At 49.5% G+C, this 27,369-nt stretch overlaps 1 protein-coding gene across 45 annotated transcripts in view; it reads right to left on the bottom strand.

Moving 5' to 3' along the window:
* Positions 1-27,369, bottom strand: part of LHFPL2 (LHFPL tetraspan subfamily member 2) — a 158,057-nt gene that overhangs the window by 18,711 nt on the left and 111,977 nt on the right. For 33 of the 45 annotated variants that reach the window (XR_011506003.1, XR_011506007.1, XR_011506022.1 and 30 more), the window contains one exon: positions 6,290-6,486. Coding sequence is in view for 9 of the 45 variants with exons in the window: in XM_070517890.1 (XP_070373991.1) it covers positions 5,869-6,292 (424 nt within the window). In the remaining 36 variants the exon portion in view is untranslated. Of the gene's footprint in view, positions 1-5,868; positions 6,487-6,677; positions 7,003-8,594; positions 8,941-18,153; positions 22,481-27,369 lie in introns of those variants that run through there. The other 12 variants (XM_044777939.2, XM_044777940.2, XM_070517891.1 and 9 more) reach the window with 5 other exon arrangements.

Here is a 27,369-nt window from a genome sequence, read left to right as displayed (position 1 = left end):
AATTCGAACAGAGATCATCCATGGCTCCACGATAACTCATGTCTACAATTAGCTCGTTCCCATGGCCAACCACTTTCCACATTTTTATTAGCATATCAATTGCTATACCTGAATTTTAAGAGAGTTTGCAATTTTCTTCCAGACCTTCCAGCTGACTCTTTACAAACAGATCCCAGTCCCCAGATTTACTCAAACTAATGCTTGCCTGCTCTGCTTGCTTTTAAGGAGGAGTCTTTTATCTCACGATAGGGTTGAGTTCTTTGTTCCCTTTAGATGTGATAATACGCATACGTTTTTTGCTTCTCTAGGGTACAGTTTAGTAAACAATGGCTCTCTCACATGGGAGCAGAAACTCAAGAAACTGCAGACCTGAGTCTGCAGGCCTTTGCACTGAGTGGGCATCCAATAAAAGCTCCTTGAATTGAAATTTGACTCTGGCCTGCCTTACAATATTTCTGCATTCTTTAGCTCTTACCAAGAGATTACTACAGGTTGATGAATTAGTAAGTACGTCATAACATTCTTAAATTGGTTCCAACACAGAGCTGTTAGACCTGACTTCTGGTGGAGGCATGATCTGTCTGGAGAGCCTGACATGAAGAGCCCCTTTTGATGGCCAGAAGCTTCCAGGGCCTCGTTCTGAGAAGGAAAAGTGGGGTACTCCCTCTACCTTCCTCATGACTTTTCTTTGAAAGTATTTTGAAATTGGGCAACCTAAGTCACCCTACCTCTCAGAGAAACCCAGGGACATTTTTCTGCTGTAAAATTATGAGTCAGGGTCTCTGTGGGAGTCAGGAGTCTCTTCTCCTCTGCCTAAGCTTTCCAAGTCCCTGTCCCTTTTTCCCTCCTCTCTGAGGGCTGATCTGGTCCCTCTGGCCCGGGTGGGAATGGGAGAACATAGGATCCGTCCAAATGGATGCCAGGAACAGGCTTTGCTGTGGTTATTTTCTTCATGCCAAGGTTATTTTTCACCCCGTGAAAAACATCAATGGCATACCAAGTCCTGGACAGTGATGGTGGGAGGTTTCCCATGTCCATCTGGACTTCCACACACAGTCCAACTGACAGCACAGTGATTCTGCAAGCAGGAAGGCCAAACCATCAAGGCCAAACCGTCCACTTGTCTTCTCAGTCTCTTCCCCTTTTTTCTTTTCCCTTCTTTTTTTACAGTGTCTTCCTTCATCCTCAATCATTACCCATTTCCAAGAAGGCTGAGCCTGCACACACCAGGCCCGGCGCCACCGCAGCAGAGAGCAATTCCCATGAGCACACCCTCTAGCCCAGCCCAGCAGAGGCGGAGTTCAGCCCGACAGCAATCCATCTGGTCAGACTGGTGGGCAGCTGCCGAGGCGATCCTGTTGGACGGATGGAGGCAGACAGAGGGCTGCAGGGAGTAGAGAGCGCGAGAGCCATCCGGACACAAAGAAGCAAACGCAGAGGAGGGAAGACTGGGAGCCCGCAGGCAGCCTCGCCCCGCAGCTCCTGTGCTAGTCCAACCCTCGCGGCAACCCCAGTGGAACAGTCCAAGCCAGCACAAGTCAGCCAAATCCTGAGCTCATTTTAATGGCTTCTGTCCCAAACCTGAGTCACTGGGGATTCCATGGACTTCTGAGAGAGCCCTACATGCATTTCTAAAAACAAACTGCTTGATGCTGTCATGGAAAACCTGGATCTTTGCATTCTATGGTTTCACTATGGATTACATCCAGGTCACAACCTAAGGAAGACAGCTGGTGAAAACGGCCCTGCTGGCCGATTCCCCAGCTTTTGTAATGAATCCCAGAAGGCCATGAACTGATGTGCGTTTGTGGCTCTGCCAAGTACTGCACAAGTCCTCACCTAGTGAAGACGGAGCAGCCTGTGATTTATTCTGCGACGGGGAGCTGAGAAGCCACCTGCCACCAGGACTCCACTACTAGACGCTGCCTCCAGAAACGAGCTGGGAAGAGGAGGGAGAGGGAGAAGTTCTTTGCTTTCCAGGCAATTCGACTGCTACCTTCCCTTTCTAAAAAAAGGCCAGAGGACACCAAAGGTCGGCAAAGCCCAGGACTGCCCTACACTCTTCAGCTCCAACGCACGAGGCTATGAAGGAGCCAGGGCACGGCCCACACAATGTGGTCATGTTTGACTTCAACAGAACAAGGGCAATTCTAAAGACTATAAAAGACACTTCTCCTCCGTAGAATGCAACAATTCTAAGAAACGAAACGTATATTAAAACCTGCCAAGAAAGCAGACATACTTTAATAATCATATAGATACCACTTACTATTTGTGTGCCAAGCTCTGTGCTTAATCTCATCTGCTATCGAAGTCACAAAACAACTCTGAGTATGCGCTACTGTTACACCCATTTCACAAGTGAGAAGACAGGCTTAGAGATGTGACCCCAATCAGGCGACATTGCACCCTCAGGTGAGGTCTGGACGATCCAGGCAGGAGAGGCTCGACTCTAACTGTTGAGAGTGGAACAGCAGGGGCGTCTGCGCACCAGTATTTAGGAAGTGTCAGCTGGGTGCCCACCATCAGGCAAGGCCTCAAAGGCAAATCTTGCTCCCTGGGTTAACTCAATAGTCAGCGGTGAGATTTCATTATTTTTTAAGTAAGCCAGATTTTGAGATTTCCACTGAGATAGCAGATCCTTTCACAACTAATTCTAAAATCAAAATATCAAGATTTTGATGATTTGTTATACTTTTTATAGACAATGAAGGCTCTTCAAGCCTGTGGCCTAGTTATTCTTTAAAATTAGATGTGGTAGAGAAATATGCTTACAATATTTTGTAACTTTTTCATCCAGTTACATTTTACAAAAATGTCATTTTTTGCCAAAATGAAAGCTGTAAGAATAAACACAATCTGAGTGTATTTCTAAGAAGCTTTGTGTTGCTCTGGCAACAGCCTCCTCTCCCACCAGTTGCTGCAGTATCGAATAGATCCAGGGCTGAGCGGAAAGACTGATGCTCACAGCTGCAACAAGCCCTTGGCCGAGGCTGGGGCTGCCCAGACGCTGTTACGGATCGGCTGCGAGGACAGAGAGCAAGGCAGCTGACTCAGACACTGCCTCAGATTCAAGGACCATGGCTGCCGTTCATGTGGCTCGAGCTGCCTGGTGGAGACCCCCATTTGGGGAGAAAGAGCCATGGAGCATCCCTTAGTTAGAGATGGGGCCCCCACCCCCAAAAAGGGGGAGTCGGCTGACTGGCGCTGAATCCACCTTTCCCGTGACTGCTTCTCAGAGGGGTGCTGCTGGGCTGGAAGGAGAGAGGAAGCCCCTTCTGTCCTGCATTTCAGGGCTTAGTCCAGGTCAGTGGCCCCTAGAGAGGCGGTCTGACTATGAAGGAATCTCCACCTCCTGCCAATTTAAAATTTTGAGTAATTTCAGACTCTTTGAGATGCTGTACATGTGCAAAACCTTTGGGAGAGTCTGGTGACCAACAGACTAGCACCTGGTTTATGCTATTGCTACCCTCGTCCTCAGCCCTTCTCCCCGGAGGCCTGATGCAGACAGAGAGGGAGAGAAAAGTCAGCGAGTCCACTGGTGTGTATGAATAATACTTAAGATATGTACTAACCTTTGTGCCAAAATGAACACTCTTGCCATTTATGTGAAATAGCGAACGAGGGCACTAAAGATTTGTTGGATTATCTGCATTCTTAGAGACTGAATTCACTGGACTAACACCTTATTAAAAACTGCACGTAAACAGTCTTTAAGACTGCAGGATATCTACAAATTGCTTCTGAATGACTGTAAAAGACAGGTTGTGGCATTATGGCCCATGATGTCCCGCCCCTTACTGTAAATGGCCAGTGATTTGCTAGAAGGCACTGAGTTTCTCTAGGTGAAAACCTTTCCTAGGGATCACAAACCAGGAGTCTCGCCTGCACACCAGCCTATTGAAAAAGTTCATAATAAAGGCACGACATCATCGAGGATGAGCAAATACAGCACAGTACGAGGAAATGAAACCGGAATCAGTCTCTCAGTTCAACCAGGGCCCTTCAAGGGATTAATAAATTGTGTGGCTGGCTTCCCTTCATCTATGTGTTTGACTTTTCAAAAGCCCCTGGTAACACTTTCTCAGCAAGAGTTTTAAGATAGACACAGTGTATATGCACACACTCTGAGGCACTGTGTGTGAAGAGAATAAAGTAGGGCATATCTCTGATGAGATAAAGACAGACTGGTCCTAAGACTCATCTCCTGTAACATTTCTGGGCGGTGAAATGCCCAGCTGAGGAGGAGAAATTTCAGATTTCAGAAGCGAATCAAAAAGGGGACAACGAGCTTCCCAGAATCAAAAATCGAAGATAAAATCTAACGTAAGGTCATGTTTTCCAATCTCCCTATTTTTCAGAAGAGGAATGCCAAGGTGCCGAGAGGTGACACATTCATCTCCGGTGGAACTGCTAGTTAGTAGCAATGCAGAAAATCAGATCCTGGCCTCCCAAATTTCCTGAGTGGCTGTGAGAGCCTGGCCATTCACGGTCTGGCTGATCCTGGCAGGTAGAGAGATGAGGCTCCCCCATGCACAGAGATCAGGACTGTGGGGCGGGTCCTCTGTCATTTCCCTGGGCCCATTCCCGACCCCCCTGCCCCCATGGGGGCCTCCCTAAGATTTGAGGAACAGAAAACATGATCTTATCGGTTATTTGAAAAAACATCTGTTGTTTTTTTGGAACCTAGCTCTGCTGAGCTGGAGAGTTTGCAATAAGGCAGACTAGAGTTCATCATTTCGGGTCTGTTTCTTCACAGGCCTCGACACCTGTAAAGTGTCCAGATGCTTTCCTCCACTCAGTGCTTATCTCCACTGTTGAGTCCCACACACACGGCTTTAGGGTTTGCTGAGGGCTGTCACCTGTGCCCTGTGTTAGGGTTGTAAGTGGGTTCCTGTTTCTCCTGTTGGAGTTCAGATCAAAAAATACCTTTGTTACGATTGCTTAAAAAGTCCATTTTTTTCCTGAATATCAAAGGAAGAGTCTATTCCTCTACTTCCTTGAGGATATTTTCAAGCTGCCGTGTGTGTGTGTGTGTGTGTGTGTGTGTGTGTATTTCTCCCGCCCAGAACAAGTCTCTCGAGCCTGGACAGACTGACACACTCCTGGTTCAGGACCCACCTTTCAGACCCATGTGGGAAAGTCTGTGGAAGGGGCAGTTTCCTTGCAGCCCACGGCCCTTCCTCTGGCATCACACTCATAAAAGTGTGAGTAAAGGGCTCACACTTTTCTTCCCACCGATTTCTAACAAGCTCATTAGTGAGAAATTCCCAGAAAGCGGAAGAGTTAGTTTGCGTTTTCTGATCAGACTGCACAGAACATCCTGTCAGGCTCCAGGAGACAGACAATTTACACCAGAACAGTATTAAACACAGAGCAGCTGATCCTGATTCCTTCTGGGCCCGCCTCTTCCCCTCCCAAAGCCGTGATCGCCCTGCCTGGGGCTGGGGCTGAGAGGGGTGGTGGGCCAGGCTCGCTCCCTCTGAAAGATCACCCTACTCACATTCCTGCTGCGCAGAGAGCTCGCTGCAGGGGCCCCTCTCACCTAACTCCTCAGTGGGATGCGCTGCCCCGGAAAGCAGGCTTTTAATTTAATGAGAAAAGCAAAAAGGACGAAGAGTTACTCAAACAAAACTCAGAACCGGAGGAAATAAGCAATGAAGAGGAACACGCGAGACAGAAGCACAGACACTTCTTCCTTTAGGGCAGAGGGGGTGACAGGGCCGCTCACTCTTGCTTCCTGGCACAGTGCAGCTGCAAAGGAAACCTGGCCGCGCAGAAGCCCGTTTTCTTCAAAGCGGGCAGTAGATGGGTCAGTGGCTGAGCACCGGCACGCGCAGGGAGCCCATCCCTCTCCCCAACACTCACCTGCAATTCCTTGCAACAGCCCGCAGACGTTGAAAATACTTTTCTTCATGATGCTCTGCACACACATAGTGAAGACGGACACCAAGGCCACCATGCAGAGGATGAAGATGCCCGTGGCCAAGAAGATAGCGGTGGCCTGCCAGAAGCCGCTGGCAATCTCGCCGAAGCTCTCGGCGTAGGGCCCGCACAGCGTCTCCCGCGGGACATGCTGCACCCCGGGGTTGCGGATGCAGCGCGCGTAGATGCCCAGGGTCGGGTGGTGGGGCCCCGGGGAGCCCTGCTCGGCCGGCTCAGCGCTGCCCGGAGTCTTGGCTTTTCCAATCAGCCAGTCGGCGCTCATGAAGGCAATGAGCTCCGCGAAGGCCACCACAATACTCAGGAGGGTCCAGAGCATCGAGCGACAGGTGACAATGACATGACACATATTGATGCTCAAGACGGAGAAAGAGTCAGGCGTCCACGGGGTTAATAATCACAGCAAGCCGATGGGGATGGCGGCTCAGGCGGCCTCGGAGGAACGTGGCTGCCCCGCGCGTTCCCTCCCGCAGCCGCGGGCTCCCTTCACCCGGCCGTCGCGGGCTGTCATGCTGCCATGTCCGTCCCGGGCGCCAGCCTCACCTACGGGGAGAAGAGGAGGGCGGTGAGTGCAGGCCCCGCCCCCGCGCCGGCACCGCCGGGGCCCTCCCCCCGCCCCCCACGGGCGGGCGACAGCCGGGGCTGCCCCGCCACCCTCCCCGCCGCCTCCTGTCGCCCCCCGCCCCCCCTCCCGGCCGGTCCCTCCGTCCCCACAAAAGCTCGGGGGAGCAGACCCCGGCGCCCGGCCGGTTCTCTTTGTTTCAAGTTCTCCCTGCGTGGACTCTCGGATCCGCCTGGGGCTGTCACCCTCATCTCTAGGCGGTGCGACCCAGGAGAGAGGCCAGGCAGGTCCTGCCCCCGCCCCGGGTGCTCCTGCCTCAGCCGGAGCAGTCTCGGGACGTGGACAGGGGCCTCCGCGCCATCCAATTTTATAGAAAAAGTCCACCAGCACAGGGGTCCAGACAGCGCGATGTGACAGGCAGGGACCCTGCCGCCGGACTGGCTGAGTTCACAGGCCTGCCTCCTGATGTGGTTCTAGATGAGCTAAGTCTTGAAAACTTGCCCCAAAAGGTTTTGCTTAACAGTAGAAAGTAGCAATACCCAACTTTATTGCCTGGGAATCAAATTACTAGCAGAGACGTAAGAATGAGTATTTGCTTCATAGGTAAATGAAAATATAAAAGGAAACAATGCCATAAAAAATAACAAAACACAGCTAGCCAAACATTTTTCGTCCATTTCTCACAAGGTGATTTTTTTAGACAAAATATACTAATTCAAACTCAAGGAAGAAGAAAAAAAAACAAGGAGAGTTCATGACTTACTCACTGGGGGAAATTATTCAAAACAGGCATTAATGACCGTTGACTAAGTATGTTACACAGTGGACTTGTTGACAACAAAACCTTGCCTATGGAGAATGTCCCCCTTGAACTGTCCCAATTCATCACATGTGCCTCTGCCGGACCCCAGGTCCGGAACTCAACATGCCCATTGTTTCTGATCGCACAAGGACTCATTCTGTTCCCAAGGACAAATGGCTTCATTACCAGAGGGCTTTGCTCTAAGGGCTCAAACCTCCTTCAGAGGGGCCTGAGCCCTGAGACAGGGGCCCCGTGCTCTGGGCAGACCCCCCAAGGTCGGGGAGCATCGCGCGCAGCTCACATCAGACATCTGGGTGCATGGCTCTGTTCTGAATGATTAGATCTTATTAACCAAGGTCACCTCATGTCCAGAAGAACCACCAAGAGCCCCCTGGCATGCTGGCAGCGGGGTGGGGCAGGGAGTAATCGAAGAGGAAGAGAGGGAGGGAAAGAAGGAAGCCCAGTGTCAGAGCTCCCACACCACACGGGCTGACTGCCTAGTGGGAGGTGATCACTTATTTCAGAAAACACCATGCATTTAAAAATCCTCACGTCACTTGAGCTATACAAGATGCTGTTGGGGGAAATCAGCTAGAGCAAAACTAGGAACACAGGCACTTAATAATTGTCTCTATGTGTGTTTAATTTGGCTGTGTGCGGGGCAGGGTGAGGGGCTGTGTTCCTCCTTAAGAGTCTCGCAGTCCATCAGGTCTGGGTTCCAAATCCGGCTCCACCACCGGGACTGGCCACACGGTATCTAACTCCTCAGAGCCTGGGCTTCCTCAGCCTTCAGCTTCCTCATGTGCCACATGGGGCAGTAAGGGGACCCTGCCTCCCAATGTTGTTCGGAGGAATAAGCAAGAGCCTGTGAAAGAACCTGGCCCAGCGCCTGGCACAGTCAGCGCTCAGTCAGCATCAACTGCTTCCTCTCAGAAGCTTTCCCCCAGCGCGGAGGACACTGGTCGGACAACGGAACGATGGAGGTGCTCAGGGGGTAACAGAACTTGGCCATCACCCGCAGAAAAAGACGAAGCACAGGCTCTTGAGAGATGGATGAGGTCACTCGCGTCTAAGCTTCCCTAGTGGGCTTCCAGGGCAGGGTCCCGGTCCTCCTTCCTGTCCCCCCCCGTCCCCCCCCCCGCCACACAGCTGCTAACCCAGCTGCCAGACTCAACTGTGGAAAATAAATTAGCCTCAGGCCAGAAGTATAACCTACTCCACTCACTTATCCCCAACCCCGCCCCCCAAATATTACCAAATAGAAATGCCTTTTGAGGAAAAACTTACCAATCCCAAAGAGCTCTCGAGGAGACTGACTGTAATGAAACCAACCGTTCTGAGTGAGAACAAGGAACAAGCTGAAGTCGCCCAGGAGGCCGCCCACGGGCTCACACCCACTCTGACCCCACAGCTGAGAGCCTGGCCCACCAGGAGAAAATGAGGCTTCTGCACAGTCTTCCAAGTTGATTAGAAAGCCAGTCTACTGACAGGCCCAGCCGACCTCGCTCCTTGCCCCTCTTCTGTTGAATGGCACGTTTTCAATGCAAATATAAAAGCTCTGCATGTTTGTCCCCTTGCAGGACTCAGGATCTGCTGCAACCTCACAGGTGCCTTGGATCTTAGTGAACATGCCAGGTGTCCACTTCCCCAGTCAGCAAGCTCTGCTCAGGGTCAGGAGTGCAATTAGGTTGCACCTTCTGAAGCAAAAGGATGTGAAACTTCAGTTGAGGGGAATGGCATATTCAGCCTCAGCAAAATGGTCTACACCAAACTGAAGGCAGGATTATGTAGGGACCCATGTGCCTAAGTTCAGAAATCACAGTGGCCTGTCCATCTGTGCTAAAACAAGCCCCCATCTACTGCACCAAATTCTCACATCCACGCCAGGGCGGCTAGAGTGAGGCCTTCAAATCCTTCTCTGTCTGGCACAGGGAGATAAGATGCTCTCCAGTAAGGTTGCTAATTGCCACTGTAAAAGGAACAGCCATGATATCCAAGACAAGTCCTCAAATTGGCGGGACAAGGGAAAGTCAAGAGACACAGCAAGAAGGGGCTTGTGTGGTGGTCTGTGCTCTGTACGGTGTCCCAGTGTGGCCATGTCACATGTGCAGGGAAAGGCAGGCACCTGCTGAGACAACCTCCACTTCCCCATTACAGATCTTCTTGGCCACAGGGATCCGGGCAGGGAGCTCCTCAGCACGGCCTCCGCTGCCATCCACCGTGACGCCTGCTCCTCCGAAGATCACCTAATGAAGCTGGCATTCCACGTGAAAGTCTGCTCTCCCCGGGCCACCAGATGCATCTCCCCTCCAGGACTCCTTACTTTACTATCACAACCCTGAAAGTTGTGGATAATGTGGACAGCCCTCTGACTTTCAGAAAATATGCTATGATAGTCACTGAGGTTTGCAGAGGAAAGCCTCTTAGCAAGTAATAAGAAAAAAACTAAACAAAAGAGAATCCTGCAGAAACCAACAGTAATACCATCGTCAGAATCCAGAGCAAGCAGGCACTGAGAAATGGTTGGTCTGTGGGAGTCGGTCACATATACCTTCTCCACAAAGCCCTAATATCTAAAAGGAGGGTGATGGTGCTGAGCGGGGCTGAACCGGGTTTGTAACTTCCCTCACAGGGTCCTATGTTTGGCAGCTTCCTGCTGTCGGTAAAAAGGAAGAAAGTGCATGTGAAGCAGAACCACCAAGGGCCAGCTGACTAGGAGATTACGGGAACAGAAACCGGGAGCAGAGTTCACACTGTCCAGAGAGGTGGAGGCAAACCCAAGGACCCCGATGGAACGCAGCTGCAGACAGCTCGCGTCTCCACCAGGACATGGCAGAAACGCCCACGGAGGCGGCCACGGCAGAGGCAACACTTCCTCACGTCCTCACCTTGCTTCTCATTTTCAACTTTATTGTGAAAATTTGCAAACATGGACACAAGTTGAGAAGCACAGACAATGAACACCCAGATTGACCATTTGTTAAATTTTGCCCTCTCTGCTCCGTCGATCTATGGTATACACACTCATGTGAACACTCATATACGCACATTTTTTTTCTGGGCTCTTTGAAAATGAGTTGCAGATGTCTTGACACTTTGCCCCTAAATACTTCAGGATACAATTCCTAAAAATAAGGACATTTTCCTACATAACCACAATAAAATTAACACACCCTAGAAAACTGACAATCATTCCCTTATACTCAACGCCTAGTTCACACTCAAATTTCCCCACTCTGCCCCATTTTTTACAGCCATCTTCTTAAAAGCATGACTCAATCAAGGTTCATGCATTGCATTTTGGTTATGTGTCTTTAGTTTCTTTTAGTCAAAAATAGTCCCTCTCCCCCAACCTATCCTGCCCTGCTCGCAGTTTTTCCCTTGACATGGACTTTTTGAAGATCCCAGACCAGTTGTCTTACAGAACAGCCAGAACACGAAACTGGATTTGTCTATTTCCCCCGAATGACATTGGCACTTGTTCTCTATGCTCTGTGTTAAAGAAACTGGCGGTTAAATCTAAAGGCTGGTTTAGACTCGGTTTAAACATTATTGGTGATGCTGTGCGTATAGACAGACAGAGAGACAGGCAGACAGAATAGGACCAGGCTCCTCTCGGGTCTAAAGAACCTGGACTTTGGTGAGGAAGTGGGTGGCAGGCTGGTCTGGGCAGGACTATTTTTTGAGGGCTCTTTGGCTGGGTTCTGATGCCACAGTTAGGAAGCCCTGTTCTGAGAGATGCCATCTGGAAGCTAAAGAAATCCTTTACCAAAGGAGTTTTACTTCTAAGAAATGTCTGCTGCATTTCTTTGACACGAGACCCCATTTTATATATAACTTACGAGAACCCAGGAAGACCTGCAGACCGGGGAGGGAGACACGGCTCTAAGGAGGTGCAGCTCTCCAGGGAGGGTTTCCTCGAACCAGGAGAGCGGTGATGGCGATGAGGAGAGCTTTGGGGTAACGAGAAGGAAGGGCTGTCCTTCCTCTAACTTCAGGGGCCCCCTTTCAAAAAGGACAAACCTGGGCTCCCCGATGCTTCTCTCGGGCCTTGCCCTCTGCCCGCTACCCTCACCCCTCAGCCAGGTTGGAAGGGCATCAGGCACTGGGCGTTCCCATGCTGGTAAAAGGGCACCGAACGGTGCAAGCTGGGATGGCAGCATCTTGGGAGCTTTGTAAACACACCTGGGACCAAATGGGGTCAAATCTCAGCTCTGCCACTCAACAGTTGTGTCTCCTTGGACAGGCCATTTGTATTCAACCTCTGCAAGCCCGTTTCCTCATCTGCAGAAGCAGAACAGCATCTTCCGCACAAGGCTGCCACGAGGATTAAAGGGGACGGCGTCTGTACCATAATCAGCATAGCTTCTCATCCACTGTGCGCAACATACATTAGCTGTTATTAATCACCATTACATGATTAGCTTAACCCAGTACTTGTGGTTCAGTAAGTACTCAAAAATATTAACTCCTATTATTAATAATAAATTTACTACACTGACCCATGTGGCCCAAATAATCAACGCCCTTCCGAGCAGGCTGTAATTTGCTCCCACGTCACTGGCAGTTTCTTGGCTGATGTCACATTCATTGTCACCACCTCTCGCATGTATACATAGCCACACAAAGGTTCGGCAATGTGGTCCCCATCCCAGCATCTTCTGGAAGGATAAGAGGATGAGGTAGGTGGAATTTGTGTGCTTCTGCCTTCCGAAAGTTGGAAAGAGCCTCTGGAGTGCTGCTTCTTAAAGTGTGGTCCCTGGACCACCCTTATCTCCTGAGGGGGATGTCAGCCACCTGTTTAAAAAAGCGTAAGTTCCTGGTCCCCACACACTGAGTCAAACTTTCTGGAAGTATTGCCAGAAACTGCACTTTTCACAAGCTCCCAGGAGAGTCTTTACACGGTGCAGCCTAGGAGGCAGCTGGGAGGAGGACTCCTACTGCTAAGGTCGACCTGCGCCGAGCAGTTCCTTGGTGCTGGGGGTCGGGGTGGGAAGGGGAGATGGAGGAGGAACGTGGCCCAGCTCGTCCAGGCAGAGTCAGACCACCTGTCCTCGGCCCAGCTCCCGAAGCCACGCAAGTCCAGGATGAGTGATTCCGCAGGGAAACCAGCTGTTGCCCCAGCTCCCGTGATGTCCAACAATCCTCGCGCGGCATGAAGGGTCGCCCATGCTTTCAGGGCCTTCTCTTCAGAGCACAAAAGCAGCTTGAGAATTAAGGGACAGTGTTGGGACAACAAGCTCAGCGCCTTGCAGGACTTTTTTTTTTTTAATCAGCTACCAAAGGAGGTGGTGCAAATTCTCACTTGCCTTGGCCACCTGCTAAAATGCACTGATTACGGAAATGCAGCCGGCTTGACTGTATTTAAGGAGAGGATCCAAGCGCACTAATTTATGGCCTCAACATGCTCAACGCTTCTTACTTATTGCCAACATCCTCTCCTGCATCCCATCTCCAGCGCCCTCTCCTGGATCTCGGTGGTAAGCCCCCTCCTCCATCCCATCTCCCGCGCCCTCTCCTGGATCTGGGTGGTAAGCCCCCTCCTGCATCCCATCTCCAGCACCCTCTCCAGGATCTCGGTGGTAAGCCTCTCCTCCATCCTGTCTCTGACTCCTCCGGGAAAATTCTCATGCTGCAGTTCTCAACCAGGGCGGTTCTGCCCCTTCCTTCTCTCTGGGGACATCTGGCAATGTCTGGAGACACTTTTGGTTGTCACAACTTGAGGGGGTGGGGTATGCCGCTGGTATCTAGTGGGTCGAGGCCAAGGATGCTGCTAACCACCGCCAGTGCACAGGCCAGCCCGCGACAGAGCAATGTCAGCAGTGCTGAGGGTGACAACCCTGCTGTGGAGACTTCCCACGGAGGGCAGTTTTTACATTTGGAGGTGCAACTTAAAACAGATGTCTAAAAGCTTTACATTTTAAAAAGGTCTATTCTAATGAGTAATATTTACTAAATTAAGTTCAGTTTTAGTTATTTTTCTGAATTTTTTTTAAGATCCAAGATGGCAGGCTGACAGGATGTGGAATCCACCTTGGCAGAGCGGACGGACCCCTGAGCCTACCTCTCCCGGGGTCCTGGAAGTTTCTCTGGATCACGTACTAAAGTCAGCTTTTTTCAGTCATCTCTGTCCTACAAATGGAAAAATGGGGCTCCCCAGTCATTAAGGCTGGGGGTTCATCTGCTGTTATCCTTCTTTACCTCCACCTGAGGGTCTTGGCGTTTGCCTCAGGAAACTGTGAGTGTCGCCACATGGCATTTATTTCTCTCAAATTCCCCTCCTCCAGAGTTGGGCTGGCCACTCAGTACATGCTCAGGTGGCCTTGGCCACTCCAAATGTGAGGGAATCTCAAGGAACTTACCGAGCAGACCTAAGTAATTTCAGGCATTCGGTATTGCCTGACCCCGGCTTGTTGCCCTTCTCCCAGATGCTTCTCTTTCCCACTGAACATGTCGCGGTTTCAGCTGCCTGGCGGTCCCTTCAGGACAGCAAGGGCCCCCTTTTCAAACCACCTGAACAAGCCTCTTCTTTCTGGGCCTGGAACACCCACTGAGCTCCTGCTCACTGTCAAGTTTGCTCTTCAATTCACTGGTCCTGGCCAGTCATACATTTCTTTCTGGATGCTCACTCCTCCTGTATCTAATCAATCTGCTTTCTGAGCACCCATTTCTAGAGGGGCCATTTTACACTTCCATCCTGAGACAGCAGCAGTCAGAGAGCAGGTCCCCGTGTCTGCTCCTATTTTCTCAATGACCCATTCTTTAAGATTTCTCAAGCCCACTTATGCATTTTGGAACTCTTTTTCCTTCTACAAATGTCATCATCTAAAAATCTTTAGGAGGCAAATCTTTCTTTACATGTCTTTCTGTTTCTGTCAGACAGGAGGGACTGAAGAACCACCTTCCGTGGTAGATGCCAAAGTGTGATGGAGCTCAGACGCTATAAGCCGGGAGCAATGTGCCTATGCCCTACATACCGTGGGGTCAAAAGATATTTTGGTTTGTTTAAATGGAATAAGAACTTGAACTTCAAGAGTTGCCTTTTAATGTCACTATTTTATATAGTTTTAAACAAAAGTTGTTTTTCACCTTCATAATGAATTCTGTGCTATCAGGCAAAACAGGCGTCTTAAAATGAGCCTCATTAGTCTTTCCAGGATCAATAAGAAAGTAGAGAATTTTAATGGAGAAAAGTAACAAAGAGAGGAAAATAAAGAACTTACAGGAACCTATACAGAAAAGTCAAGACACAAAACCTCCTTTTGCGTGAACTCCCTGGTGTCATAGAGAGGAGGCTCAAATGCCCTCTGTTCAGTGACTCAACTCTGAGAATAAATAACCCTTAGAGGACGGGTTTCTGGCTCGTTCATCTCAGTGGACAGCTGGGCAGCCACTCCCGCACTGGGGAGCCCCGCCGCTCATTCTGACAGCAACTGTAGCTCTCTAGGCCCTTCTGTACAGAGGCAGAAAGAACCACTGCTTGTTCACGAGACACAATGTCCCTGGCCAGGGTCCCTTCCAACAGCTTAAGAAAGTCCAAACATGATAAATGGAGAGGATTATGCCATCTGTTCTTTCTGAGTCCTCACACAAACCCAGAAAACCTAAGAATCGACTAGAACAAGAGTCTCTTCCTGACTGGAAGCTTCTGGGAATGCTCTTGTGGATGACAAATATTCTCTGTCCCTCCTTGGAGGAGAATTATGTTTCGCTTCAGTCGATCCAGCGTGAGCAGGAGACACATGCCACTTCCGAGCAGAAGGGCTTATGAGCTGATGCTTCACTGTCCTGCCCTCAGAAAAACCCCAGACAGGGACCCCTCCACCAGCCTGGTCCCTGACAACACAAAGCAGAGGCCCAGCCAACCCTCGATGGACACGCGGTGTGGGCGACAAACCAAACCTCTGCTGCTGCCCGTGCTGAGGTTTTAGGGTCACGCCATCACCCACCCTCTTCCAAGGGGCTGCTCCTGGCGGATCAGAGCGCCTGCCCTTTCTGTCTCTCTTTGGTGTCAGCTTAAATTCAACTTCACCGTCCCTTACAAGACAAAGGCAAAGGACTTGTTGAAATTAAACAACAATAAAAGTCATCTAGTGAAACACATCAAAGCCTGACAACGATCTCAGAAGCAGCCACTGTAAACTCAAGGAGGTAAGCTGCCACAATGAAAGCTATAAGCTCTTAATATATTTCTTTTAGGGTTCATGAGTGGAAGTACTAAGAAAGAAGAAAAACTCCCTTTTGAGTAAATGAGGACATCAGAAGTGACTCAGAGCGACAGCCTGAAGAATCACTTCCCACATTAGGCGCTTCTCTGAGGTCTCTTAGCACAGAGTCTTGACTCACTTGGAGCTGCCTGGGCTTTCCTTTCTCTGCTTCTATTTCTTCTACCCTCGGGGGGCTCCAGCCACCTCCTGCGGCCGCCAGTTAGATAGCAACTAAGCAGCCTGCTGCCTTAGCACAAGAAGAGACCTTGAGCTTTGCTCAGGAGACATGTCCAGGAGGTGGAGGGCTGCCCAGAGGCCTGTCTCCAACATGAGGTAGGCCAGGGCTTTCCAAGGAATGGAGACCACGAGGCTGAAGTGAGGGTTTCAGCTAACAGAAGGGCCGAGAGGCCATGGAGCAGGGCAGGGGGACGACCAAGCCCTGGGCCTCCAGCTGCTGGGCAGTGACGGCAGGCCAGGATGCACCCATCAGAGCAGAGGGGGTGAACAGCTGAGCCCGTGAGGAACCAGGAGGAAGGAGGGAGTCACAGGTAGACCCACAGGTACTCTCTACCATGAGAATCAGGATATCCTTCTGGAAACGTGGTCATTTCAGACAGGAGGATGAAGAGTGTGGCATCGGGGTGAAAACTGGTGATTCCATGAGGAAGGCTTTCATCAGGAGCTCATGAGAACACCCGCTCTTTAAAAACGACGTGGTTTTAAGTTAGGCATTGCCTCCTTTTGAATGAAGTACTATTTTTAAAAACAGTATTTTACAAAGTCAATAACTAGTCTAGACAAAAATCTTAATCTGGAAATGTCACAAGTAGTTAAAAAATGGCAAAAGATTTTTCTTTCCTTGCACCCCCTCTGGCCCTGCAAGACCGACCCTTGAGCGCTTCTGACAGAAGGCGGCGGGCGTGGCTCGCGTTCCCGCTGGGCCCTGGGGTGAGCAGAGGCGCAGCTGAAACCTCGCCCAGAGCAGCCAAGGGGACAGGCTAGTGCGTGACTCATGGAGAAGAGGCTCCCACCTGCCAGCAAAACTCCAACCCAGGAACGTCCTGGAGGGCATCGGGCAGGAGCAGCTCACAGGAGCAGCAACCTTCACTCAGGATCCCATTAAAACCAACACCCCAGCACATCACAGAGCTACCAGCGACCCGGCTGAGGCGTTTCTACTTACCCACTGAAGGAAACTACCAGTGAACTGGGTCTAATGATGTAACACAACCCATACCCTCAAACACCGAGAGCTTAGTTTGGTTTACCCAGGGACCAAGACAATGCTAGTCATTGCTCACTTTTTTCTTTTTCTTTTTTTTTGTGAGGAAGATTGTCCCTGAGCTAACATCCATGCCAATCTTCCTCCACTTTGTATACTTTTTTCCTTTTAAATTGTCTGCATTCTCACTGAGGTCACTTCTGCTTCTAACCAATATTGCTATGTAGTAGTGAAATTTTTAAAAGTTTTTGAATGATTTAAAGTAACGGGTCAAAGTCTATGGAGACTATGTTCATATTTCTAACATCACTGAAGTGTTTAAACTCACTGTTTTTTATTACTTTGCTCACATTGACGATGCTGGCTTTTCACAACCAAAGATACAGCCTGCAGCCCCTGAGGACTGAACCAGGCTGTCCTGTGTCCACAGTACACACTCCCCAAAGGCGAGCAAGCTCGGAGACGGACCTGAACGAGGCTAAGGCTTTGCGTATGGAACACACATCGATAAAGAACAAAGTGTAAAGGTTACAGACATGGCCTTTTATAATTTTATTTATGTATCAAAAATCTCCCCTCTCTAGGGCCTTATTTCTCTCATATATTTAAGACCCACGAAATACTGTGATCAGGAACACACACACACAACACATTTGTAATGTTAGATTTTTTAAAACATCTACAAAATCAGCAAGATGGATTTGTACACTGCACCCACACCCAGCTCATTAAACACTGTCCATCTCAGTGATTTCGCAGCCAGAGTCAAGCCACCCAGCATTTTTCAACTTTCCCTAATGAGAACGCCAAATTCAAAATGTAGGCAGGTTTAAGCCGTCTTCATTTATCATCTAGAGGAGTGCCCCAGATATTCAGGATTCAAACTGCGTTTTGAAAACAGATGGGCTTAAGTGCAGCTCCTAAAGGGACGCACACTCTTCCAGGAAAAGCAAGTCCAACAGACAGCTGCCGGCAGCTTCAGGTTCTTGCAAATACAGAACAATCCTTCAACTCAGGCAACAGGCTGGCCTGCGACACTCAACTGGCAGGAATGTACCAGGCGGGGGGAGGAGGCCCCACCGCTTTCCTCACGCAGCCCAGATGAAGTCAGTGTGGACTCAAAGTTCAAGATGGTCAGAGAAAACCCCCCGTTCTGGAAGTCTGACCCCTGGTACTTGCTCCTATGATCCACTGCCCTCTTTCTGGGAACAGGGACTTATTGTTATAGCTTCTAGCAATGGTGAGGCATAGTAAACAGAGAGAAAGTTCAGCTGGATGTCTCAGAGAAGAGAGGATGTGTCAGAAGACCAGCCTGCTTAGAAACAAAAGCAAAAGTGCTGGAAAGACAGAGAGCAGAAACAGCTTTAGGTTCACTGTGGTACGAAGAGACCCCTTAGCCCGTCTCCCAGCTTCTCACCTGCAAAGACCGCTAAACTCGATGGCCAAAGAGGAAGCCTGCACCTGTTTACACCACGACTGGAGCTGCAGACTCCAGGGGCCCTGGGGCGAGAGGGGCGAAGGGGATGACGCACTGACCCGCATGGCTCAGGAAGAGAAACGTCCAGGCAAGACAGCCTGGGGGAACCAACAGAGGGAAGAAATAGACTGGGACGGTGCTTCGTTACGCAATAAAAAGGAGCATCGCGGGATGCTGACACCTACTTCTCTGAGGTGGTTAGAACTAAGGGACCTCTCCACAGCTAACCACTGTCCACAGCCCTGACCCCCACAGGCCTCGGGAGAAGACGTCCACGTGTGGCAGAGAAGGCTCTCTTCCCTGCATCCCAAGTGTCAAGCTCTCCCACAAGGAGGGTAGCTGATAATTCTGGATTCCAGCATAAAATGTGGGCCGGACAATGCTTTGGGGAGGGTCTCACAGGCCCACGATCAGGATGAAGGTAAGCTCAACAGTCAGCCTCTCCGAGTTAGTACAACGCCACGGCTCCACCCTTCCAGACCAGTGAGCTCATCCAGAAAGGCAGCATGGGCGATGATTCGGTCTGGAGCCACCGTGTCTGGATTTGAATCCCAGTTCTACCACTTCCTGGGTCTGTAAAATGGGTACCAATAGAACCTACCGCATAGGCTTGTGGTGAGGGTCAACTAAGTCAAAACAAGTAACAAGCTTAGAACAGTACTTGGCAGCTGGTAAGTGTTCCACGCACATGGACTACTCTTCCAGCCTCCTCATCCTGAGCCGCATCAACACAGCCACTTCTGAGGTCACACCTCAGGCATTCCCTTTGCCATTTAGATCGTCCTGTTCTGAAGCCCAGCTGGCATATGGCTAATTTGCCTCACCTTCTAATACCAACTGCCTTCATGTAAAAGGAGTCACATAGCAGAAAGGATACAAAATGGAGCTCGATCTACTCCAATGCTATCACTCGGGCTCTACCATTAACTAGCTCTGTGTCTTTGGACCATGAACTTAACTTCTCTGAAGTGCGGGTGATCAAAGCATCTACCTCACAGGCTAGATACAAGGATTACAGAATCCGTGCATGTAAAGCAAGGTATAATTGTAAGTACTCATTGGGTGATGAGAGTCATTACTATTATTACCATATTGGTCAACATTTATTCTTCTGCTCTTGGAAGGCTGTTTGTCTCCACAGAACCACAAAAAATCGTCTTCTACTTTCAGTAAGTCTCTGTAGACTGGTTTGTTCAAAGGCAAAGTAATAGGTGGGAAAAAAGCACTAGACAGGAAGCCAGGAAAACATGGGCTCTGGTCTAGACTCTTGCCTAACTGGCGTGTGACCACACAGCTCTCTTAACTATTCTGGCTTCACTGTCTCAGGTACAAAGTACAAGGGCTGGATTTGCTCATCAGCACTGTCACTTCCAGCTCCAAAAGTCATTTCAAGCACATGACCTCTTCTTACCACCTTCTTCCGGACCAGGGGCTCTCCTCGAGCAGGGGGCTCTCCAAGCCCTACTCCTCTGGAGAGGGAAGCCTCTGGCTGGACGGGAGGGGGAGACCCTGGAGGTTATGGGAATGCCAAGTGCAGTGGTTTAAAGGTGGCAGAAGAGAAGGTGCCATCTGATCCAGCACTGAGTGGACTGGGGCAGGGACATGCCTGTGGGCACTACCCTGGGAGCTGTCCAAGGGCCACAGTCAAAGGACGTGGGCTAGATTGCCTCCCTATTCTCATCACTTTTTCCCCCCCTGGAGTGGGGGGACCCAACTCTAACCTTTCATTTCCAGTTCCAGAGTGTCTCTCATTCTTGGAAACACAGTAGAGCAGTCCCCACACTGGTCTCTGGGCTACCAGCTAGAAATAGGTCCCCTCTGTCCCTAGCTTAGAGATGGACCCACCAATTAAAGAACCCTTACTCAGTTCTGAAATCGGTGGTCACAGATACTTTCTTTCTCAGACACTTTTACTTCCTGTTCCAGACAAGTAAAGTGCTGAACCAAGAAGAATTTCATAGCCAGATGCCAGAGGATATGATAGAATAAAAAGTTTTAATCATTTTAAAGTATTTATATGTTGGTTTCTTATACATTTGAAGAAGGGTGCCAGCTGATTAACAACACATCTTAGCATGACTTCTCTAGTCACGAAGCCGGCGACATGAGAAACTCCTCTTGAAGTGCGTTAGTCTCAGGCAGGAGTCAAAAATCACATCCCTTTTATTTCAAAACATAAACCGTATGAAACTGTCCTATAAAATTACTGTTTGCTGCTGTTTCTTCTCTGTTCCTCGGTGAATTATTGAAGTCAAGCAGTGCAGTTCTCTCATCAGTTATAAACGGCCCCAGAAGGCTGATTTGCGTCCATCCAGGGGCACTTATTTCTGATAAGTATTCTTATTAACGATCTAATAAAATGTCTTGTTTTGTTATGATCAACCAAATGATTCAAATGATGTTTAAAAATTCACCACTCCAACCCCATAGCCTGGTGATGAAGCTGCTGGGCTGACATTAATTTAAAGTGATTTTCAATTTTGCTCAGCATTATCAGTGAGAACATGGATGGATTAAAAAAAATTTTTTTTTTAAATTTGGGTCCCAATGCTGTCAAAGGCAATATTTTAGCTAGGTTCAGTAAAATTGATCTGATTACAATGCTAATCACAGAAAGCAAAGGCCAGGGCTGAGAGGTTCTGGTAAGACAAATTATTTGGCGGTCCACCACACACACCCTAAATTGGCAGGCGGGCTGTGAGAAGAAAGCTACGTCAACAACAAGAACCACACTCACAGACACCTCCAGTTTCACTGCTCCTGACTTCCTGATCTTTGTTCCAAACTGCCCTTTGGTGGCGGTGGCCATTGATAAAATCAAGGGCTAAAGCGTGTTAGGCCCCCGTGAGGGAAGACGGGTAAACACGCAGACCTTCTAGGTCGGCTAAGTGGAGGTGCGCGGTAAGCTGATGAATGAATTGTGCACACACATGGCAACACCTCCCACCCGCACCGAGAAGTCAAGGGCCACATGCTGAACAGGACAGGAGCGACGGATTTCTGAGCTGGGGGGTGAACCTGCACCAATTCTGCAAAAATAGCTCTTATGCTTCCCAGGACCCAGAAATATTATACGATTTCTCGATTTTTTCCTCTGCTCTCATCTTGTTAAACCTCACCCTTCTTTGAAAATAACACTCACTAAATATCTGCTAAAACTAAAGCACTTAAGAAGGAGTCTCACATCGCTGGCTTCCCAAACGGGAGACTTCGTATCCATAGGCTGTTGATGATTGTTAGCAACAGCCAACTTTTACTGGACTAAGCAGTAAAGTCGTAAAGAGGTAAAGCCAGGCAGGTGGCATCTAGAAACGAACACTTTGTTCTAGGCCTGACTGTCCAGGGCATGTAGACCACAGTGGGTGAGGGAGTGGAGAGGACAGGCGAGGAGGGGACACAGGAACTCTTATCCCCCTCAAGGAACTGCCATTAACGTTGGAATCAGGAGATATAACCTTGGAACCCACAGAGATATAACAAAGACTGAGGCCCCTGAGGACTCAGTACGCTGGGGCGGGCTGGGGCCGTCCTGGAACGGGGAGAATCTTGAGAAACCATGATAAGGTTTTATCAGGAATGTAACGACTGGGAAGGAGACCGATGGTTAGTGAACTCAAATGGGAGAGTTGCTGTTGGGGAAAAAGGGTAGGAGTTTTTCTGCTTCTGTTGGATAAGCCTGGATGGTCGCATAAAACACTTCCTAAAAGAGGGCTAAAGGGCTGGGTCGTGCTGACACCACTTATGTTCTGAGAAAAAGAGAAGCGGCTGATAACCCTCATGGTTTTGGTGTGTGTAAGTAGAAATGATGGCTGGAAGGGTGACTGATATTTAACCCAGGGGTATCCGCCAGCTATTCAGTATGATGCATTTTAAATAGAACAATGAAAATTAACCTCATGTTCCAACAGCACCTTTTACCCATTCATATTCACATGTTAGCTTGCAGGATTATTTGTGAACTTTTTATAATGATTTCAAGGGACTAGGACGACCTTTAAGTGAGTCTGGCTTTGTGATCCAAATTCAATCAAGAAAGGACCTGCTAGGACATAGCGGGTTTAGGCCATTTTTAAGAGTCAAGTATGCTCCCTTGACATCAAGCCCGCTGACGTCAGGAGACTGGCAGGTGGCACTGGCACGTCGGCTTTGTCCTCTTCCACTTCTGCTCCAGAGCAATGTCATCCTCCAGTCCTAAGACCAGTGTGAGGGGAACTCGGTATCATTCAAAGCAGCAGCTTGCACTTGATAGAATAAGTATGTATCATATCTGGTTCAGGAAAAAATAAACAAATAAGCTAGGGGAAGAGTTTGTGAATATAAAGTGTCATCCAAAAAAGGAATCTGCAACCCTTTTTGCAATCTGTCCCTTCCAGCTAAATTCTCTCTCAACTCCTGACCACATGGGACCCTCTCAGGAGAGGGAGAAAGGGAGTGTCAATGGATGTGACTGAGAAAACCACAAGCTGTTCATCTTACATAAGACATTGAATTGAATTAGATACGGGGGTCCCCCAATCTCCTCATCAGAAACAAAGAAAAGCTGCAGCAGCCTGGCTGGTAGCGGCCTTAGAAACCATACGGCCAAATCCAGGAACCAAGTGGCGAACTGATCCAATTTCTGAGAGTGAAGACAGATCACATTCATGTACTATCAACAGTAACTTGTGAAGTCTGTTCACGTGGCTGGTGCTGAGCCTGTGCTGGGAGACCCCATCCTCAAAGGGTCACGGGCTCGCAGGGCGACAGAGCAAAGTCAGCCGAAGGGCACGGCATTGAGCTGTCAGTGCCATGAGAAGAGTAAGGAGGGTGTGCAATGTTCTGCCTGCAAGACGGAGCAGGCAGCCGGGAGCCAGTGCTGAGCTCGCACCCTGCTCTGATCAGTGCTGTCCCATGAAGCAAGGGGCCCCAGGCAGGAATGTGGCCAGAGAAGAAAGATGGGTCATCCTGGGAGGGGCTGCATATGTTATGTTTGGGACTTTGAACTTTGTCTTACACATTATGATGAGGGGTCCCTACAATATTTTTAGCAGAAAGTGACAAAAATCAGACTTGCATTTTAGAAGTCACCTAACCTCTAGGATACCTGCAAGGGTCAGGCAGGTAACAGGCAGGAATAAACGTGTCCTGAGTAAGTGTGTCTGCATGTGCACCTTGCACGGGTGCATGCAGAGGTGCACACAGGCTCTGCAGGGAGCTGGAGATCACCAGGTCTGTTCAACAGGGCGGTTGAGCCCGGATCCGGTGGATTGCTGCCAGTGATGCGGGATGGGCAGGAAAGGGGACACACCTAGAGGGCCAGGAAGGCCAGTCCGGAAGCTCCTGCAGTGATCCGGGTGAGGACGGGTGAGAGCCGGAGCCACAGCAGTGGGAGGGCAGGGTTAGCGGGTGTTTAGGAGGGCCAGTAAAACTCAGGGACTAACCTGCTATGGAGGTCGTTGGGAAGAGGAGTCAAGGATGGCTCCAGATTTCTGTGCAACTGCTTGAATGTTTCCATTCCCCGGAGTGAGAATATTGGAGAACAGATGTGTTGGGTGAGATCATGAATCCAGTCTGGGTCAAGAACTGGAGATCTCTGTGGATGTGCATCAGGCACTCGGGGGATTTGGGACCCCAGAGTAAGAGCCAGGGATGGTTGGGATCTCTCAAGGTGAGGGTGTGGAGTCTGAAGACAGGAGGACCAGGGACTTACCAGGGAGACAAGAAAACAACCAGAGACCGAGGAGCAGGCCAAGGGGGAAGAATGAGGAGGCCACGTGTCCTGCAAGGCAGGGTGGAGAGCTGGGAGGGGGTGCTGTGGTCAGCAGAGGCCAGAGGCCCACACTGTAGTTCATTCCTTTGAAACAGACATTGTATCCTCAAAAGAGGGAGGGAGATGGCTGAGCAGGAACTGCAGTCAGCCTCAGTGTGGTCTGAGACACACTGCACACTGTGTGCACTGCATTTTAGCTAGATCCTCAATTTTCTGGCCCCAAGCATTTAATTAAAAGAAAAAAAGCCCCAAGGAGTACTTTATCTGAGGAGTCATTTCAATAAACAGGCAGTTAGCACAAGGTCAAGATGAGGAAGATGTGAACAATACAGGGCTGTGGACGCTGCTGGGGGCTTGGGGAGGGGGCTGCAGGGAAGGAAACGGGCCGGACAACGCACAGATGTCTACGTTCTCCCTGCCAGGAGTTCAGACAAACAGGAAGGCCTTAAACTTCTCCAACTGGGAACGCTCGGCTTTGCCTGAGGAGCAGAGGGCCCGAGCACATGACTGGAGCACAGAAACAGAAGGTTGTGATTAAGGCCGCAGGGACTGCTCCACACACAACCACATGCAGCGCAGCTGCACAGGCGCTCGAGCCGGCTCCCCTGCGCCCAGACCACGGCCGGGGCCCTCTCCCCCGGGCTGGCCAATGGGGTTTTGGGCACACGGTCTGTGAGGCCATCCGATCGCACCCACTCATGGGACGCAAACAAAGCCAAGACACCAGATTTCATCATTTTAAAATTTCCTGCTGACATCTAGCAGAGAATTTATGGGTACGAAACCTCTGAGCGGGAACCAAAGAGAAAATGTCTGGCGTAATTATCCGAATGCCGTGCTCTGTTCCAATAAGCCTATCACAATCGGGTGTGAGAACTGGGAAATGCTTCGCACTTCAAAAGTTAGGAATTTCACGAAATGTTTTCTCCTTGTAAACCGTTATATATATTTCTCCCTATTGGGTAATTTTAAAATATTTTTTAAAACTATGCAAACAAGGAATATTTCTTGAAATAACTAAAGTTTCAGAACGTCTCCTGGGTGATACCCCTAACTGTTAACCATAAATGCTCTGCTGTATCCGGAACAGGGTCTCACGTGGGGCCGGACCGTTCTCTGTCATGGGGGCTGGTCCTGTGAGCTGTAGTAAGATGTCAAGCAGCATCCCTAGCCTCTTCCCACTCTAGGCCAGTGGCACTCTCCCAGTTGTGATAATAAAAACATGTCTTGAGGTACTGCCAAATGCCCCCAGGGGACAATCCTACTCTAGAAGGAACCACTTGTGGTCTAGACTGATGGGAGGTTCAGGTCCAGGTTACGGCACATTCCAGCAGAATAAATTAGGCAAGTAACTAACCTCCCTATGCCTCAATTTCCCCAGTTGTAAAATGTGGATAATACTACCTACTTCACAGGGTCGATATGAAGATTAAAACAGAAAATACAGGTAAGATGCTTGGCACAGAGGCTGGCACACAGTTAGCATCCAGTAAATGGGAGGAAGAATAATGGTTAAAGAAGAGAGTTGTAGACCCACAACCCTGGAGGCAGAATCGAGTTGGTCACTCATTCGGCCATCTGTAAGAACAAACCACCCACATAGCTCATGTCTAAACAGTCTGTACCAGGGCACTTATGGCTAGTACGTTACAAACACAACCACTCGCTAATACTAACCTTCATGGAAATCAAGTTGCTTTAATCCTTTTGAGGATGAAACGGGGCAGGAATAAAGGGAAAAGAAATGAAATGGAAAAACACAGATCAAAGAGAGATATCCTGGCTCAAAGAGGAAAAGGTAAGAATTCCTACCTTTTAAAAACTACTTGGGCCACAAATTAAAAAACATGTTGAGTTTGGGGAGAGGGTACCATGGTAAGAGTTGGTGGGCACTAAAGAAAGCTGGTCCCTGGAAGAAGAGGAGGACAGTCCAAGTTGAGGAGCCAGGAGGAGAAGTAATATGGGCAAACATCAGGGAAGCAGGCAGCCCTGAGCACTCAGACCCTCTCCGGCCAAGAGCTGTCTTACAGCACGTTCCTGTCCACACAGCTGAGCCTCCAGAAGTGGGGGGGGGCAGAGCCACCCAGGACCTCCCCAGAGTCTGCTGCCTTTGGGGAGGGCAATAAGGAGCTGCAGACCAGGCTATACCCCCACGGTTGTTCCCCGGCCCCTCAGTGGGATTGGCAGGGTCTGACACTGCTCAGGGGGAATCCGTCCACACTGACAGAAGCCTCCCCCTCAGCCTCCAGCCCGGGTCCACCTCCACCACCTCCACACACGGAGGCCAGAAGGGCCACCTCTCCCGCCCAGCCCCAAGTTGTCTGGGCTTCCCACAGGCTGGGTCCAGAGGGAATAATCAGAATGCAAACACTGAGTCAATCAGCATGCAAACCTTCCTGGGTTTGGAAATGGTCAGTAACTTTATCGGGTAGCTGAAGTCTGAAATAAGCTGTTGAACACAGCCATGTGACTCACGGAGAATGCAACGCTAAAGTGGCCATATCTCCCAATTAGCCATTCAGAGATACAACCAAGTCTTTGTGAGATGACGCTGGGGAATATTTAGTGAAATGGCCTCTTGACTGCCTTTTTTCTGACCCATGTTTTACTTGCATCTCAATAGCACGCAATTGTCTATTATGTCATCCAAGTGTACCATATTTTTCTTTTCTCATTAAAGTAAAATAAATAACCCAGAATAGTAGCAGGCTTGTGCCCAGCGTTTAAGGCTGCGCACATTAACATTCAACAATGCGCCTACACATCTATAATCTTCTGAGCCCAAGTCCTGTCCACACAAAAACGCAGTGGAGGCCAGTGCGGTGTCACCCTGATATGCTATTATGTTGTTGTCAGTTGAATGCACTCTAAGAGCCAAAAGAGGAAAACAAGACAACCCTCCATTCTTTCCTGAAGGAAGGCCACGTAGCACCCTCCATTTGACCCCAACATCAGATCAGAGACATCACGTGGCATTTACATCCCAGGGTAATTTTTACAAGATAAAAACTTCCACAGCACAGCTTAGAAAGTAAAGTATTTGACATAAATGAAGTACCCAACGGGTAGTAGAGGCTAGAAATCTGAAAAACAGGCAACAAATCTATAGTTGACTTAAAATATCCTAAACCCTTTTGAGAAACTGCAGACAAGTTGAAGGCTAAACCCACTTTCTCAGAATTAATTTGGGAAACATTTAGTCCTGCTCGAAGGAGAACTGGACTTCCCCAGCCAACGCTCTGTCAAGTCACCGTTTCCACAGTTTGTTCCTGTCCGGGTGCCATCTGAGTAACCAAGAGTTCCTCTCCCGCCTTGGCCATGGGGCCAAACACCTTGGAGACAGAAAAACAAACGGACTCAGTGCTGTCTGGAAACCAGGAAGCAAGACTCTGACGATCAAGCTCCAA

Source organism: Equus asinus, chromosome 9 (assembly GCF_041296235.1).
Source record: "Equus asinus isolate D_3611 breed Donkey chromosome 9, EquAss-T2T_v2, whole genome shotgun sequence".
In the NCBI taxonomy this organism is placed as follows: Eukaryota; Metazoa; Chordata; class Mammalia; order Perissodactyla; family Equidae; genus Equus; species Equus asinus.
The sequence above is the reverse complement of the archived record's forward strand: the minus strand, read 5'-3'. Positions and strand labels throughout refer to the sequence as shown.